The sequence below is a fragment of the Nerophis lumbriciformis genome, linkage group LG35, assembly GCF_033978685.3.
Source record: "Nerophis lumbriciformis linkage group LG35, RoL_Nlum_v2.1, whole genome shotgun sequence".
NCBI classification, from domain to species: Eukaryota; Metazoa; Chordata; class Actinopteri; order Syngnathiformes; family Syngnathidae; genus Nerophis; species Nerophis lumbriciformis.
The window spans coordinates 3,905,001-3,923,451 of record NC_084582.2 but is presented as its reverse complement, the minus strand read 5'-3'; the positions used below and the strand labels follow the sequence as shown (position 1 = coordinate 3,923,451).

The following is an 18,451-nucleotide window of genomic DNA, read 5'->3' as shown; positions in this document are numbered from 1 at the left end:
TTCCCAACTTCTTTGTCACGTGTTGCTGGCATCAAATTCTAAAGTCAATGATTATTTGCAAAAGACAAAATGTTTATCAGTTTGAACATCAAATATGTTGTCTTTGTAGCATATTCAACTGAATATGGGTTGAAAAGGATTTGCAAATCATTGTATTCCGTTTATATTTACATCTAACACAATTTCCCAACTCATATGGAAACGGGGTTTGTATATATATATATATATATATATATATATATATATATATATATATATATATCCATCCATCCATCCATTTTCTACCGCTTATTCCCTTTGGGGTCACGGGGGGCGCTGGAGCCTATCTCAGCTACAATCGGGCGGAAGGCGGGGTACACCCTGGACAAGTCGCCACCTCATCGCAGGGCCAACACAGATATATATATATATATATATATATATATATATATATATATATATATATATATATATATATATATATATATATATATATAAATCTTGTTATAAAAAATTTTAACTGTGGCATGCTGTGTCTCACTTATAATTGAGCTATCATGCTATCAATGATTATTATAGTTACCATATTTTCAAGGTGTTTTTTTATTTTTAGAAAAGTTTTTACGAAAATGTTACTGTATTTTTTATAACTAATGTAGTCTTCCTTCAATTAATATCCACACACATTTGTAAGGGTACTGTATTCCTCCAGTAGGTCAACTACTGTACTTGTGCAGAGCAATACCTCTTTTAAACTGTAGATGGCGGTGTTGCTGGTTCTGATGCCAGGGACGAAGAAGAGATGAATGGCGTAGAAGAAGAACACAGCTGTTTTGTTTCCCCCCCCCACCCACCAGCTGGATCGTCTGCGGTACAACATCCTTCGTAATATAAACTCTTTAAACTAAAATAATGTAGTCGTATCCACATTAGGAGAATTAAAAGGACCGAACTGAATGTGTTTAAAGCGATAACAAAAGGTAGTGTGTATTTGTGTTTACATGGCAAGTAAGTAAGTGACTTGTGTGACTGTCCTCCATTTTTGTTTTAACTCCAAACTACAACTGCATGCAATAGTTAAATATTCATGAGGGAGGTGAGTCTATTTATCGTGTTCTATGCTGTGTTTATTTATCGTGTTCTATGCTGTGTCTATTTATCATGTTCTATGCTGTGTTTATTTATCATGTACTATGCTGTGTCTATTTATCCTGTTCTATGCTGTGTCTATTTATCATGTTCTATGCTGTGTCTATTTATCATGTTCTATGCTGTGTCTATTTATCGTGTTCTATGCTGTGTCTATTTATCATGTTCTATGCTGTGTTTATTTATCATGTCTATGCTGTGTCTATTTATCGTGTTCTAAGCTGTGTTTATTTATCATGTTCTATGCTGTGTCTATTGATCGTGTTCTATGCTGTGTTTATTTATCATGTTCTATGCTGTGTCTATTTATCGTGTTCTATGCTGTGTTTATTTATCATGTTCTATGCTGTGTCTATTTATCGTGTTCTAAGCTGTGTCTATTTATCATGTTCTATGTTGTGTCTATTTATCATGTTCTATGCTTGTTTCTATTTATCATGTTCTATGCTGTGTCTATTTATCGTGTTCTATGCTGTGTTTATTTATCGTGTTCTATGCTGTGTCTATTTATCATGTTCTGTCTATTTATCATGTTCTATGCTGTGTCTATTTATCATGTTCTATGCTGTGTCTATTTATCATGTTCTATGCTGTGTCTATTGATCATGTTCTATGCTGTGTCTATTGATCATGTTCTATGCTGTGTTTATTTATCATGTTCTATGCTGTGTCTATTTATCATGTTCTGTCTATTTATCATGTTCTATGCTGTGTCTATTGATCATGTTCTATGCTGTGTCTATTGATCATGTTCTATGCTGTGTTTATTTATCATGTTCTATGCTGTGTCTATTTATCGTGTTCTAAGCTGTGTCTATTTATCGTGTTCTATGCTGTGTTTATTTATCGTGTTCTATGCTGTGTCTATTTATCGTGTTCTATGCTGTGTCTATTTATCATGTTCTATGCTGTGTCTATTTATCATGTTCTATGCTGTGTTTATTTATCATGTTCTATGCTGTGCCTATTTATCATGTTCTATGCTGTGTTTATTTATCATGTTCTATGCTGTGCCTATTTATCATGTTCTATGCTGTGACTATTTATCGTGTTCTCTGCTGTGTCTATTGATCATGTGCTATGCTGTGTCTATTGATCATGTTCTCTGCTGTGTATATTTATCATGTTCTATGCTGTGTCTATTTATCGTGTTCTCTGCTGTGTCTATTGATCATGTGCTATGCTGTGTCTATTTATCATGTTCTATGCTGTGTATATTTATCATGTTCTATGCTGTGTCTATTTATCATGTTCTATGCTGTGTATATTTATCATGTTCTATGCTGTGTCTATTTATCATGTTCTATGCTGTGTTTATTGATCATGTTCTATGCTGTCTATTTATCGTGTTCTATGCTGTGTATATTTATCATGTTCTATGCTGTGTCTATTTATCATGTTCTATGCTGTGTTTATTTATCATGTTCTATGCTGTGTTTATTTATAATGTTCTATGATGTGTCTATTTATCGTGTTCTATGCTGTGTTTATTTATCATGTCCTATGCTGTGTTTTTTTATCATGTTCTATGCTGTGTCTATTGATCATGTTCTATGCTGTGTCTATTGATCATGTTCTATGCTGTGTCTATTGATCATGTTCTATGCTGTGTCTATTTATCATGTTCTATGCTGTGTCTATTGATCATGTTCTCTGCTGTGTCTATTTATCATGTTCTATGCTGTGTCTATTGATCATGTTCTATGCTGAGTCTATTTATCATGTTCTATGCTGTGTCTATTTATCATGTTCTATGCTGTGTTTTTTTATCATGTTCTATGCTGTGCCTATTTATCATGTTCTATGCTGTGTCTATTTATCATGTTCTATGCTGTGTTTATTTATCATGTTCTATGCTGTGCCTATTGATCATGTTCTATGCTGTGTCTATTTATCATGTTCTATGCTGTGTTTATTTATCATGTTCTATGCTGTGTCTATTTATCATGTTCTATGCTGTGTTTATTTATCATGTTCTATGCTGTGTCTATTGATCATGTTCTATGCTGTGTCTATTTATCATGTTCTATGCTGTGTTTATTTATCATGTTCTATGCTGTGCCTATTGATCATGTTCTATGCTGTGTCTATTTATCATGTTCTATGCTGTGTTTATTTATCATGTTCTATGCTGTGTCTATTTATCATGTTCTATGCTGTGTTTATTTATCATGTTCTATGCTGTGCCTATTGATCATGTTCTATGCTGTGTCTATTGATCATGTTCTCTGCTGTGTCAGATGGCAGGTCGATGCAGGCTGGTGTCCTGTCTGTGTCTGGGCCTCTTTGGGGTCTTATGCTGGGTCTGGGTCTCATTCGCTTCCTTCCCCGATGACCATGACGGCATGGTGTCCTACGATGCAGCGGACCAAGCAGCCTTCAAGGCCCAGAGTGCTCTCGCTGACATGGACTTTGCCCCCGTCAGCTCATACCGAGGACCTGGCAACCAAGACCAACGCAGCAACAAGGAGCTTCCTATCATCTTGTGGTGGAGCGGAGGCTTATTCCCACATTTTCCTGGGGACACTGAACGCATCGACTGCGCCACTTCGTCCTGCCTGGCCACAAGTAACCGCAAGGTACTACAACAAGCAGTCTTTGGTCAAATGAGGACACGCTACATCAAAGGTGTAAAACCCAAGGTCCACTACATCATTTAAAATGGCCCGCCACATAGTTTCGTGGTTCTGTCGCCGCGTCATTTTATGTGGCCTGTTGCTTTATTTTATGTAGCCCCCCGCATCATTTATGTGGCCCCTTGCATCATTTATGTGGCCCATCTCATTATTTTATGTGCCCCACCGCATTATTATATGTGGGCCGTCGCATCATTTATGTAGCCCGCCGCATTATTTTATGTAGCCTGCCACATTATTTTACGTGGCCCGTCGCATCATTTATGTGGCCCGTCTCATTATTTTATGTCGCCCGCCGCATTATTATATGTGGCCCGTCGCATTATTATATGTGGCCCGTCGCATCATGTATGTGGCCTGTTGCATTATTTTGTGTAGCTCGCCGCATTATTATATGTGGCCCGTCGCATTATTTATGTGGCCTGTCGCATTATTTTGTGTAGCCTGTTGCATCATTATGTGGCCCGTCTCATTATTTTATGTAGCCCGGCGCATTATTATATGTGGCCCGTCACATCATTTATGTAGCCCACCACATTATTATAAGTGGCCCGTCACATCATTTATGTGGCCCGTCTCATTATTTTATGTAGCCCGCCGCATTATTATATGTGGCCCGTCACATCATTTATGTGGCGCGTCTCATTATTTTATGTAGCCCGCTGCATTATTATATGTGGCCCGTCGCATCATTTAAGTGGCCTGTTGCATTATTTTGTGTAGCCCGTTGCATCATTTATGTGGCCTGTCTCATTATTTTATGTAGCCCGCCACATTATTATATGTGGCCCATCACATCATTTATGTAGCCCACCACATTATTATATGTGGCCCGTCACATTATTTTATGTAGCCCGCTGCATTATTATATGTGGCCCGTCGCATCATTTATGTGGCCTGTTGCATTATTTTGTGCAGCCCGTCGCATCATTTATGTGGCCCGTCTCATTATTTTATGTAGCCCGCTGCATTATTATATGTGGCCCGTCGCATCATTTATGTGGCCTGTTGCATTATTTTGTGCAGCCCGTCGCATCATTTATGTGGCCCGTCTCATTATTTTATGTAGCCCGCTGCATTATTATATGTGGCCCGTCGCATCATTTATGTGGCCTGTTGCATTATTTTGTGCAGCCCGTCGCATCATTTATGTGGCCCGTCTCATTATTTTATGCAGCCCGCCGCATTATTATATGTGGCCCGTCACATCATTTATGTGGCGCGTCTCATTATTTTATGTAGCCCGCTGCATTATTATATTTGGCCCGTCGCATCATTTATGTGGCCTGTTGCATTATTTTGTGTAGCCCATCGCATCATTTATGTGGCCCGTCTCAATATTTTATGTAGCCCGCCGCATTATTATATGTGGCCCCTTTCATCATTTATGTGGCCCGCCACACCATTTATGTGGCCCGTCACATTATTTTATGTCGCCCGCCGCGTTGCTTTATGTGTCTTGTTGCATTATTTTGTGTAGCCCGCATCATTTACGTGGCCCCTTGCATCATTTATGTGAACTTTATTGGCGTGTAATTTGAGCACAACTTGTATTGGGCGCTAGACATGTCACACAGTCTTGTTGGGAAGGATACATTGAAAAGCAGTGTAACCTAAAGTATTCATCTCTTCCATCCTAAGGTCCAGCTGTACAAGAGGACAGCATCCATCATTTTCTACGGTACAGACTTCCGGGCCTATGAAGCGCCACTCCCTCGTCTGCGTCACCAGACGTGGGCTCTGTTTCACGAAGAGTCCCCCATGAATAACTACCTCCTCTCTCACGGCACGGGGATCAAGTTGTTCAATTACACCGCCACCTTCCGCAGGGAGTCCGACTACCCTTTGACCCTGCAGTGGCTGCCATCCCTCAGCTACCTGCTGCAGCCTGTAGCCGTGACCCTGAAGGAGAAGAATCGGCTGAGGCGGGAAGGCTTCGCCCCCGTGCTCTACATGCAGTCCCACTGTGACGTGCCCTCGGACAGAGACAGATACGTCCGTGAGCTCATGAAATACATCCAGGTACAGCACACATATTTGATGTTTTCAGTTGAATGGTTAGTTTACAATCATGTCTGCATCATTATCATTATCACTAACAAGGAGTCATGCAGTAAATGTTTTGTTCATGAAGCTAAACATAATATTTTTTAGTCAAGTCGAATATTAAATACATATATACATTTTAGCAAAGCAACTTTATTATTTATATATTTATTATTATATAATTATATACATAATTAAATATAATTATTATTATCTATTTATTATTTATTTATTATTTACTTTATTGATCTGCCAATTCAATAACATACTTATTCATAATCATACAATACGTTTTATAGTTATTTAATTGTATTATATTAATTGATTTGTTCATAAACAGTCCATACATGCAAAATCTACAAATCATTTATTCAATTAAAATTGATTTTACTATATGACCAATATTAGTGCTGTAATAAATATACAGTCGTCCCTCGACACATCATGCTTCAAAGATTACCGATCTTTTTCAAGCATATTCAACATATTTTTATCCTGAAATGAGCATTTTCGAATATAAAAATGGCGAAATAAACAAAAAAAATAATATATGCATGTGTGTATGTATATATATATATATATATATATATATATATATATATATATATATATATATATATGCTGCTCAATAAATTAGAATATGACCAAAAAGTTTATTGACCAAATCTGCTGGGTCAAAAGTATACATACAGCAATGTTAATATTTAATTACATGTCCCTTGACAAGTTTCACTGCAATAAGGCGCTTTTGGTAGCCATCCACAAGCTTCTGGTTGAATTTTTGACCACTCCTCTTGACAAAATTGGTGCACTTCAGCTAAATTTGTTGGTTTTCTGACATGGACTTGTTTCTTCAGCATTGTCCACACGTTTAAGTCAGGACTTTGGAAAGGCTATTCTACAACCTTAATTCTAGCCTGATTTAGCCATTCCTTTACCACTTTTGGCGTGTGTTTGGGGTCATTGTCCTGTTGGAACACCCAACTGCGCCCAAGACCCAACCTCCAGGCTGATGATTTTAGGTTGTCCTGAAGAATTTGGAGGTAATCCTCCTTTTTCATTGTCCCATTTACTCTCTGTAAAGCACCAGTTCCAATGGCAGCAAAACAGGCTCAGAGCATAATACTACCACCACCATGCTTGACGGTAGGAATGGTGAATGAGGTGTGTCCAAACTTTTGGCCTTTACTGTATAGATATTTATATTGTATAACATTTTTGTTTATTACGTCATTTGTATGTTTATGGACAATATGTTTTGGTGATTCACTAGAACTTAAATACCTTTGTCAGAATCACAATGCACATAAATACATATTTTTGCTGAGTAATAAATAAAGCACTTTGTATTTCATCGCATGTTAAAGAAAGGGTTTACTGTGTGAGGCTTTCACACACTGCAAAAAGTCAGTGTTCAAAAACAAGAAAAAACAAAACAAAAATTAGGAGTATTTTATTTGAACTAAGCAAAATGATCTGCCAATAGAACAAGAACATTTGGCTTGTCAAGACTTTCCAAAACAAGTAAAATTAGTTAACTTCAATGAACCCAAAAATACCTTAAAATAAGAATATTCTCACTAATTAGTGCACTTTTATTGGTAGAAAAAAAAAGAGACCTTTTTGCTCAATATGTTAAAAAATATTCTTAAATTAAGTAAATGCTAGTGCCATTATCTTGACATAATGATATGCACTCGGCATTACATTTCTTGAAACTAGCAAACTTATACTAAAAACAAATTTATTGTTCTTAATGGAAAGGCAACAAGGCAACTGCTTGTTACTCTCGGGGTCTCCTAGCCGCTCAGGCAAATCATATGGTCTAAAAATGCATTTTTCCATGGATAACATGACATCATCGCGCCAAGTGCGTGCTCTTTCAGTCAATTAGTGCGCATATATACAGATAAAAAAATTGTAATTGTAATTTTGAAGAATTCATCTGAATGTGCATGAACTATTTCTGTTCAAAATTGTTAAAAATGTCAAATGTTTAAATATTAACTGTCAGTTTACTGTACTGTGCCAACTGTACTACTATATGAGTACGTGTTTTCTATTGTTTCATTGAAAATAAAACAGCAAAGTTCATTTGGCCGTCATCCATTTTAATTATGAGACACAATTGTGTCAAAGTCATGATTTTTTTTTTCATGCTTGAAATAAGAAATTATTACTTTAAAAAAGTAGTTTTATACTTGTGAGTGTTGATGACACAGCTTTGCAACACTTGATATTCTAGTTTCAAGCATGTTTTACTCAATATAGGTCATCAAATCTCAGCAACAAGCTGTAATATCTTACTGAGATCATTTAGGAGCAAAACCCTTAAAACAAGTAAAACACTCTAACATCAAATCTGCTTAGTGAGAAGAATGATCTTATCAGACAGAAAATAAGCAAATATCACCCTTATTTGAGATATTTCATCTTACTTAGATTTAAGTTTTTGCAGTGCATGTCTTAAGTAGTTATTCTGTATCCCCTCAGGTGGATTCTTACGGGAAATGTCTGAACAACAAAGCTCTGCCAAAACACCTGGAAGACACGTCCACCGCCACAGGTGAGGAGGACACCTTTATGCGATTCGTCAGCCGCTACAAGTTCCACCTGGCGCTGGAGAACGGTCTCTGTCCGGACTACATGACAGAGAAGCTGTGGCGGCCCCTCCATCAGGGCTGCGTTCCCGTCTACCGCGGCTCCCCCGTGGCGGCGGACTGGATGCCCAACAACCACTCTGTCATCCTGATCGATGACTTCCCCTCACCTAAAGCTTTGGCAGACTTCCTCAAGTCCCTCGACGAGAACGACGGCGAATACGTCCGATATTTAGAGTTCAAAAACGTCCGCAGCGTGGCCAACGTGCGTCTGCTGGACGCCCTGGAGAGCCGAGAGTGGGGGGTCAACGACATGAGCAAACCCAACTACCTGAATGGATTCGAGTGCTACGTGTGCGAGCGGGAGAACGCACGGCTGGCTGCAGAACGAGCAAATAGGAAAGCCCCCGAGAAGAGCCCGCCTCCACCACCCAAGTTGGCGACCAACGCACACATGGGGTGCCCCCTGCCCAGTCCGGGGTATGGAGACATCCTAGACCTGCCTTCAGATGACGGGTAAGTCCATTCTACAACACAGCTTGTCATTTATGATAGTCAAATTGTCAAGGTTTAAAGTCAATAGTACACAATAAGTACACTGCAATAAGTCAGTGTTGAAAAACAAGACAAAAAAATAGAAAAATTAGGGGTTGTAGTTTCCTAATGAAGCCTTAGCTTGACGCTCCTCTACTTTCTCCTGCTCCCGCTTGCTGCGGTATACCTGCCAACTACTCCGGTTTTCCCGTAATTAGTACGGTTTTCATCAACCTATTCCGGGTTACGGTTGCAGTGATAAAAAATACGGTTTTTCATTACCGTATTTTCCGCACCATAAGGCGCCCTGGGTTATAAGCCGCGCCTTCAATGAACGGCATATTTCAAAACTTTGTCCACCTATAAGCCGCCCCGTGTTATAAGCCGCATCTAACTGCGCTAAAGGAATGTCAAAAAAACAGTCAGATAGGTCAGTCAAACTTTAATAATATATTAAAAACCAGCGTGATGTGGGCGCGCATGGAGTTGTATATCAACATGGACAGAGCTGCATGAAAAAAGCCACCCGGCCTCTTCGCGTAAACTTACCTTAACCACTCGCTCATCTTTTCTTCATCCATCCATCCCTTCGAGTTAGCTTTTATGATGACGCCGGCTGGAAAGGTCTCTTTTGGCAAGGTCTTCCTTTTGAATATCACCATGGGTGGAAGTTTCTGGCCATTAGCATGGCAAGCTAGAACCACAGTGAAGGATGACTTCTCATTCCCTGTGGTGCGAATATTCACCGTACGTGCTCCCGTTGTATCCACAGTGCGGTTCACAGGAATATCAAAAGTCAGTGGAACCTCGTCCATGATGATAATGTTCTCTGGCCGGATCTTTTTTTCAGCTATCTTGTTTTTACAATATGCACGGAAAGTAGCCAGCTTTTCTTGAAAGTCTTTAGGCAGTTGCTGTGAAATAGTAGTCCGTGTGCGGATGGAGAGATTGCGTCTTTTCATGAACCGGAAACCTGTCGCTTAGTAGGAGCCATTTTGTGGTCTTTACAGATGTAAACACACAAAGGAAATGAAACGTAATATCCGCGCGCTTCTTCTTCTTCTACGCGGGCGGGTGGTTGCTTACAGTAGAAGAAGAAGCGCTTCCCGGGCGCGGCCACCGCTGCTGCCCACTGCTCCCCTCACCTCCCAGGGGGTGATCAAGGGTGATGGGTCAAATGCAGAGAATAATTTCGCCACACCTAGTGTGTGTGTGACAATCATTGGTACTTTAACTTTAACTTTAACTTTCCTGTTCTATGGGGGCGGGTGCTTACCTTGGCGGTTGCTTGCGTAGAAGAAGAAGCACTTCCTCTTCTACGGGGAAAAAAGATGGCGGCTGTTTACCGTAGTTGCGAGACCGAAACTTTATGAAAATGAATCTTAATATTAATCCATATATAAAGCGCACCGGGTTATAAGCCGCACTGTCAGCTTTTGAGTAAATTTGTGGTTTTTAGGTGCGGCTAATAGTGCGGAAAATACGGTAATTAAAAAAAAATTATTTTTTAAAAGTTTTATTCACGAAATCGCATAACAACAATGACAATCGACACTGCTTCCCGTAACTTCCTATCGAGCCATTCCGATTATTTATAGCACCGCTGCCAAGCACGAGGCCATTGTTTCCAAACGAGCGAACGATCATGGAATCAGCCGGAGAAAAATCGCATACGAGTCTTAAACCGAAAAGAAAACTGCAGTCATTCCGTGAAGAATATTCAAAAGCCTATCCGGGAATAATTATCCGTTCCAAAAAGAGTGAAAACTATGCGAATTGCACCTTGTGCAGACTAAGATTTTTCGATCGGACACGGAGGAATTAGCGATGTAAAAGACCACGTTGGGTCAAAAAAACACAAGTCTAATGCCGTTGCTAGCGATACAAGTGGAAAACTTTCAACGTTTTTCGTCGCCCAAACAGATTCTTTGGATGTGATAAATGCCGGAGTTTTATTTACGGAGGCAATAATTGAGCAAACAAAAAGGTAATGACACCAATGTTATCTATTGGAATTGTTTAGTACTGTTATACTGTTAAAAGTGTTTATACTATTTATGCTTTCAAGTCCAAGTTGAAGAAATCTTGTTAAATGTTGACAGCATAAGTACCAAAATACGGAAGTATGTCCTGAATATTTTTGCAGTGCTATTTCTGTTGAAAAGTTCAAATGATTACATTAGAGATGTGATGTGCCACTTTTCAAGTGTCTGATGGCTTAAATTAATTTTTCATATTTTGAATTCTTTTGAAAGGCTTACAAAAAAACTACATTTGAATTGTAATTCCATGCTATTGACAGGACTATTAATTTTAATGAAGTTAGCTTACCATGTTTACAGTATGATAATTGTGATAGAAATGTGAATTTTAGGCACAGAATATTTTTTACAATTGAACAAGGCAGTAGATTATACAAGCTTGGACAGAAAGTTAATAATGACACCAATTTTTTTTTTAATGGAATTGTTTAGTACTGTTTTACCATTTGTTTACTGTAAAAAGTGTTTATACTTTCAATGAACAAATTGAAGTCTTGTGAAAGGTTGACAGGATAACTGGCATTAACTGTCAAAATAATTTCAAACTATTGAAGTTAGCTTACAGAATAAACATGTCAATCAACCCATATGATTTTTGCTGTAATATTTTTGTTTTGAAAAGTCACTGTGACTGATAGAAAAGTGATGGTTTTAGCAACATTTTAACCTGTCTGAATGCTAATAATCATTTTGCGTCGGGGGGGCGAAGCCTGAACCCCCCACCAGGACTTTGTCCTGGACCTACCGGGGCCTGCAACCCCTGGACCCTGGCTACTAGGTTTTTCTGATTTCAAAAGTTGGCAGGTATGTTAATCATTCAAAAACGTAAAACAATAACGATGTGGGAACAAATGAATGCACTGCAAAAACCATACTTGCCAACCCTCCCGGATTTTCCAGAAGACTCCCGAAATTCAGCGCCTCTCCTGAAAACCTCCTGGGACAAATTATCTCCCGAAAATCTCCCGAAATTCAGGCGGACTCAGGTCCGAGCGGACCTGAGTCCACTTTCCCACAATATAAACAGCGTGCCTGCCCAATGACGTTATAACTGTAGAATGATGGAGGGCGAGTTCTTGGTTCCTTATGTGGGTTTATTGTTAGGCAGTTTCATTAACGTCCTCCCAGCGCGGCAACAACACACAACAACAGCAGTCACGTTTTTGTCTACCGTAAAGCAGTTCGTCTGCCGTAAACAGCAATGTTGTGACACTCTTAAACAGGACAATGCTGCCATCTAGTGCATTTGATGAAAGCACTTTTGTGCGTGCCACACAGCAATGCATCATCAGAGAGGGTGTTCAGCATGGTTCGAAAATAGTGACAGAGAATAGAACAAGGATGGACAATTCAACCCTTAACTCAACAATGAGTAGATGAGTGTTATGTGTGTGTATATGTGTAAATAAATGAACACTGAAATTCAAGTATTTCTTATATATATATATATATTTATATATATATAGCTAGAATTCACTGAAGTATGGCAAGTATGAAAAACTGAAATCTAAGTAAGATAAAGTATCTCAAATAAGGGTAATATTTGCTTATTTTCTGTCTGATAAGATAATTCTTCTCACGAAGCAGATTTTATGTTAGAGTGTTTTACTTGTTTTAAGGGTTTTGGTCCTAAATGATCTCAGTAAGATATTACAGCTTGTTGCTGAGATTTGATGACCTATATTGAGTAAAACATGCTTGAAACTAGAATATCAAGTGTTGCAAAGCTGTGTCATCAACACTCACAAGTATAAAACTACTTTTTTAAAGTAATCATTTCTTATTTCAAGCATGAAAAAAAAAATCATGATTTTGACACAATTGTGTCTCATAATTAAAACAGATGACAGCCAAATGGACTTTGCTGTTTTATTTTCAATGAAACAATAGAAAATACGTACTCATATAGTAGTACAGTTGGCACAGTACAGTAAACTGACAGTTAATATTTAAACATTTAACATGTGACATTTCTAACAATTTTGATCAGAAATAGTTCATGCACTTTCAGATAAATTCTTCCAAATTACAATTTAAAAATTTTGGGCTGGGCTGTATATATGTATATATATATGTGTAATTGACTGAAAGAGCACGCACTTGGCGCTATGATGTCATGTTATCCATGGAAAAATGCATTTTTAGACCATATGATTTGCCTGAGCGGCTAGGAGACCCCGAGAGTAACAAGCAGTTGCCTTGTTGCCTTTTCATTAAGAACAATAAATTAGTTTTTAGTATAAGTTTGCTGGTTTCAAGAAATGTAATGCCGAGCGCATATCATTATGTCAAGATAATGGCACTAGCATTTACTTCATTAAAGAATATTTTTCAACATATTGAGCAAAAAGGTCTCTTTTTTTCTACCAAGAAAAGTGCACTTATTATTATTATTAGTGAGAATATACTTATTTTAAGGTATTTTTGGGTTCATTGAGGTTAGCCAATTTGACTTGTTTTGGAAAGTCTTGACAAGCCAAATTTTCTTGTTCTATTGGCAGATAATTTTGCTTAGTTCAAATAAAATACCCCTAATATATATATATTTTTTTTTTCTTGTTTTTGAACACTGACTTTTTGCAGTGTGGCAAAATAAAGTATTTATGTGATAACTGTACTTGATGATGATGCTTTAATACAAATAAATGCAAATTTGCAGTAATGGGGGCTGTTATTATCTTAGTGGAGCGGCTCCACACTTTGTATGGAGACACCTAATTAGCTGCTTGAATACAGTACGAGGGGAGGGGGGGCATGACAAAAAAATTAATCAACAGTCATCCCAATCAACATAGTTCTTAACTTAGCACCACATTATTCATGTCTTATGAAAAGACCCCCTGCAGAGGTTGTAATGTTAGCATGTATCTGTCCACAGATGGTTACAGATGTGGCCTCAGGACTACTGGCAGAGTCTGGACCAAGCGGAGGGGCTGGAGTCTCTGATAAGAAAGAACGAGTCGGACCCTTCGCTGCTGTGGAAGCACATCCAAAGAATGGCGGCGAGCAGAGCCCGGGGCAAACACTGACGTGGAGCGTGAAGGACGTCCAGGAGTCCAGGAGTGTCTCGTACTATGCAGTCGCTCTTTTGTTTTTTGTTTTCCTTAAAGAGGCTTTTCATTTGCGCCCGTGCCAGTTTGGCTGCTCCCTCGTGGACAGTTTAATTGATTTTGGTATTTTATTAGGCAGATACTTTAAGTTGAGTAATGTCCCAGCGCTGGGCGTTAAGTAAAAGTGTGCAGCACCGTGGTTCCACAGAGACACATTGCCAGGAGGGGAGAGGAAGACAAGTTTGTGGTGGAGCGCGGCCAAGTTTCATCCAGCGTGTTGTGTGAGGACAATCAGGACAGAAACCACTGGACTTAATCAACTCTTTGTTTACTATTACAAACCCCCGTTTCCATATGAGTTGGGAAATTGTGTTAGATGTAAATATAAACGGAATACAATGATTTGCAAATCCTTTTCAACCCATATTCAGTTGAATATGCTACAAAGACAACATATTTGATGTTCAAACTCATAAACTTTATTTTTTTTTTGCAAATAATAATTAACTTAGAATTTCATGGCTGCAACACGTGCCAAAGTAGTTGGGAAAGGGCATGTTCACCACTGTGTTACATGGCCTTTCCTTTTAACAACACTCAGTAAGCGTTTGGGAACTGAGGAGACACATTTTTGAAGCTTCTCAGGTGGAATTTTTTCCCATTCTTGCTTGATGTACAGCTTAAGTTGTTCAACAGTCCGGGGGTCTCCGTTGTGCTATTTTAGGCTTCATAATGCGCCACACATTTTCAATGGGAGACAGGTCTGGACTACAGGCAGGCCAGTCTAGTACCCGCACTCTTTTACTATGAAGCCACGTTGATGTAACACGTGGCTTGGCATTGTCTTGCTGAAATAAGCAGGGGCGTCCATGATAACGTCAACATATGTTGCTCCAAAACCTGTATGTACCTTTCAACATTAATGGCGCCTTCACAGATGTGTAAGTTACCCATGTCTTGGGCACTAATACACCCCCATACCATCACAGATGCTGGCTTTTTGTCAGGACTTGATCTTGGGAGTTTGCTTTTCCAGGATGCAACGGAAAGTTGGCACGGGCGAGACGGGAATTAAGGTACATGATTTATTATTATTTTTAAAAAAAAGGAATAAATGAAAGCGCGCACAGTGGCGGAGAACAAACTATGAAAAACAAAAAGACTATAAACATGGAACCAAAACTTACTTTGACAAGGGACATGAAGCAGGATCTTAGAGGAATGGACAGAGCATAAATGTGGTGTGAGGTCGTCAGCACGAACAACAGAAAAGGAATGAACTTAAATACTTATGGACATGATTAACAACAGGTGCGTGACTCAAAACAGGTGCGTGACATGACAGGTGAAACTAATGGGTAACTATGGTGACAAAACAAAACAAAAGTGCACAAAAAGTCCAAAAATAAAACCTGATCACACAGACATGACACTTTTACACTTTGCGCCTATAACAATCCGGATGGTTCTTTTCCTCTTTGGTCCGGAGGACACGACGTCCGCAGTTTCCAAAAACAATTTGGAATGTGGACTCGTCAGACCACAGAACACTTTTCCACTTTGTATCAGTCCATCTTAGATGAGCTCAGGCCCAGCGAAGCTGACGGCGTTTCTGGGTGTTGTTGATAAATGGTTCTCGCCTTGCATAGGAGAGTTTTAACTTGCACTTACAGATGTAGCGACCAACTGTAGTTACTGACAGTGGGTTTCTGAAGTATTCCTGAGCCCATGTGGTGATATCCTTTACACACTGATGCCGCTTGTTGATGCAGTACAGCCTGAGGGATCGAAGGTCACGGGCTTAGCTGCTTACGTGCAGTGATTTCTCCAGATTCTCTGAACCCTTTGATGATATTACGGACCGTAGATGGTGAAATCCCTAAATTCCTTGCAATAGCTGGTTGAGAAAGGTTTTTCTTAAACTGTTCAACAATTTGCTCATGCATTTGTTGACAAAGTGGTGACCCTCGCCCCATCCTTGTTTGTGAATGACTGAGCATTTCATGGAATCTACTTTTATACCCAATCATGGCACCCACCTGTTCCCAATTAGCCTGCACACCTGTGGGATGTTCCAAATAAGTGTTTGATGAGCATTCCTCAACTTTATCAGTATTTATTGCCACCTTTCCCAACTTCTTTGTCACGTGTTGCTGGCATCAAATTCCTAAAGTTAATGATTATTTGCAAAAAAAAAAAAAGTTTATCAGTTTGAACATCAAATATCTTGTCTTTGTAGTGCATTCAATTGAATATGGGTTGAAAAGGATTTGCAAATCATTGTATTCCGTTTATATTTACATCTAACACAATTTCCCAACTCATATGGAAACGGGGTTTGTACTTACTAGCCCTAATTGCTGTGCACTGTTTTATCTAACAATGCGAATGTGTCACAAAGAAACCAAGTTACTTTTTTATGCAACCAAATGTGCAATTCTTTTTTTATTATTTATATAGCACACTATATTTGTTACATGTTTTCTTTTATGAACAAGCATCAAACAAGATATTTTTGTCGTATGTATTTTGAAGAATATTTTGTAAGAAGTCATATTTTCTTGAAAGCAAAGTAAAGCAGTAAATGATATTGCACCCCATAATGCCTGCACTGTATTGGCAGTTAAGCCCAGAAGGAGTCATACTCACACCACATTAGGATTGTTTATTATCAATGGCAATATTCTAGCTAGAAATGACACAATAAAGTGGCCAAAGACTGTAAGAAGTTGTGTTGTGTTTTATATAAATATTTCTAATACTCTTGTTTTGACTTTATTCCCTCCTTATTGGAGTATTTTATACTTACTTGAGTGGCAATCTCAAATAGATGTATTATTTTTATAAATGGAAAAAATACACCTTTTTTTGTGTTTTACGTAGTCAAAATGATTCTCTATTTGGCAATATTTTCTATCTTTAGAAAAAGTCACTTCTAGCATAAAGTGGCACGGTGAGCCTCCACTCGGAGGACATTAAATGGCCCAAACTCCCTGGATTTCTGGAGCATATTTTGTGGCTTTCTGTTAACCCACAGGGGTCAAACTCAAGGTCTTTTTAAATGATGCGCCTCAGTCAGGCATTTCATCTTTCTTGATGAAAAGCCTCTCACTTTTGGCATAAAAATGCAACGCACGCAAATGCAGTGCTGAACTCGATGTTGACACAACAAGCTATTTTAAGGTTTTTGTGTCATTTCCTTTTTCAAATTAAATTCTACACTACCTGCACTAATAAATATTGTTGACTTTTGATTACAAATCGGGTTTTCCATCAGTTTGTTGGTAAACAATAGTAATAATCAAATGAAGGGAAACATTGTCATGATGTGGCCCATACTAAAAATGAGTTTAATGCCCGTGTTAAAATCAATTAAATTTGCCTTGAAATATAACTAAAGTTGAAAAATAAATGTTTTTGTCAAGTTTCCGTCCGCGCTCAAGTCTTCTGGTGCCTCGCACTTTGACACCTGCTGATCTAAAGCAGGGCTTTCCAACCCAACTTACAAGTGTGACTACTTCTAGGGCACACACTTAATATTTACTAATGTATATCAGCAACATACTGTCTATCACCCCTTAGAGCAGGGGTCCCCAATCTTTTAGACTCGGGGGCCGCATTGGGTTAAAAAAAAAATTGGCCGGGTGCCGGGCTGTATAATATTAAAAAAAAAAAAAATATATATATATATATATATATATATATATATATATATATATAATTTTATTTTTTTTAATATATAAGATTTTTTTATATATATATATATATATGTATGTATATATATATATATTTTTTTTTTAATATATATATTTTTTATATATATTTTTTTGTATATATATACTTACATATATATAAATATATATATATAATATATACATATATATAATATACGTATATATTATATATATATATATTTTTTTAAATATATATATATATATATATATATATATATACGTATATATATACATACATATATATAAATATATATATATATATATGTATAATATATAATATATACATATATATAATATACGTATATGTTATATATATATATATATATATATAATAAATATAATATATATATATATATTATATATATATATGTATAAATTCCAAGCGCGATGAAGTCACGTTATCGATGGGAAAATGCATTTTTAGACTATATGATTTGCCTGAGTGGCTAGGAAACACCGGGGGCCGCATTGGGTTAAAAAGAAATTGGCCGGGTGCCGGGCTGTATAGTAAAAAAATAAAAATGAAATAAAAAATAAAATATATATATATATATATATATATATATATATATATATATATATATATATATATATATACACATACACACATACATACATACATACATACATATATATATATATATATATATATATATATATATATATATATATATACACACA

General features: G+C 37.6%; 1 protein-coding gene across 3 annotated transcripts; it reads left to right on the top strand.

Moving 5' to 3' along the window:
• The first annotated feature begins 822 nt into the window (after window positions 1-822).
• fut11 (fucosyltransferase 11 (alpha (1,3) fucosyltransferase)) lies at window positions 823-14,492 on the top strand. 3 transcript variants are annotated; one of them, XM_061927803.2, is made up of 5 exons: window positions 823-959; window positions 3,369-3,707; window positions 5,406-5,786; window positions 8,304-8,926; window positions 13,865-14,492. In XM_061927803.2, the coding sequence occupies exons 2-5, from the start codon at window positions 3,369-3,371 to the stop codon at window positions 14,013-14,015; spliced, it is 1,494 nt and encodes a 497-aa protein (XP_061783787.2). In that variant the 5' UTR covers window positions 823-959; the 3' UTR covers window positions 14,016-14,492. The 3 variants fall into 3 exon arrangements, with proteins under 3 accessions (XP_061783787.2, XP_061783788.2, XP_061783786.2); XM_061927804.2 differs by having other exon boundaries at window positions 831-987; XM_061927802.2 differs by having other exon boundaries at window positions 831-1,075.
• The last annotated feature ends 3,959 nt before the right edge of the window (window positions 14,493-18,451 follow it).

Coding starts and splice junctions, on each gene's coding strand:
- fut11 (XM_061927802.2), top strand. Junction 3,708..5,405: donor TGGCCACAAGTAACCGCAAG/GTACTACAACAA, acceptor TTCCATCCTAAG/GTCCAGCTGTACAAGAGGAC. Junction 8,927..13,864: donor GACCTGCCTTCAGATGACGG/GTAAGTCCATTC, acceptor ATCTGTCCACAG/ATGGTTACAGATGTGGCCTC.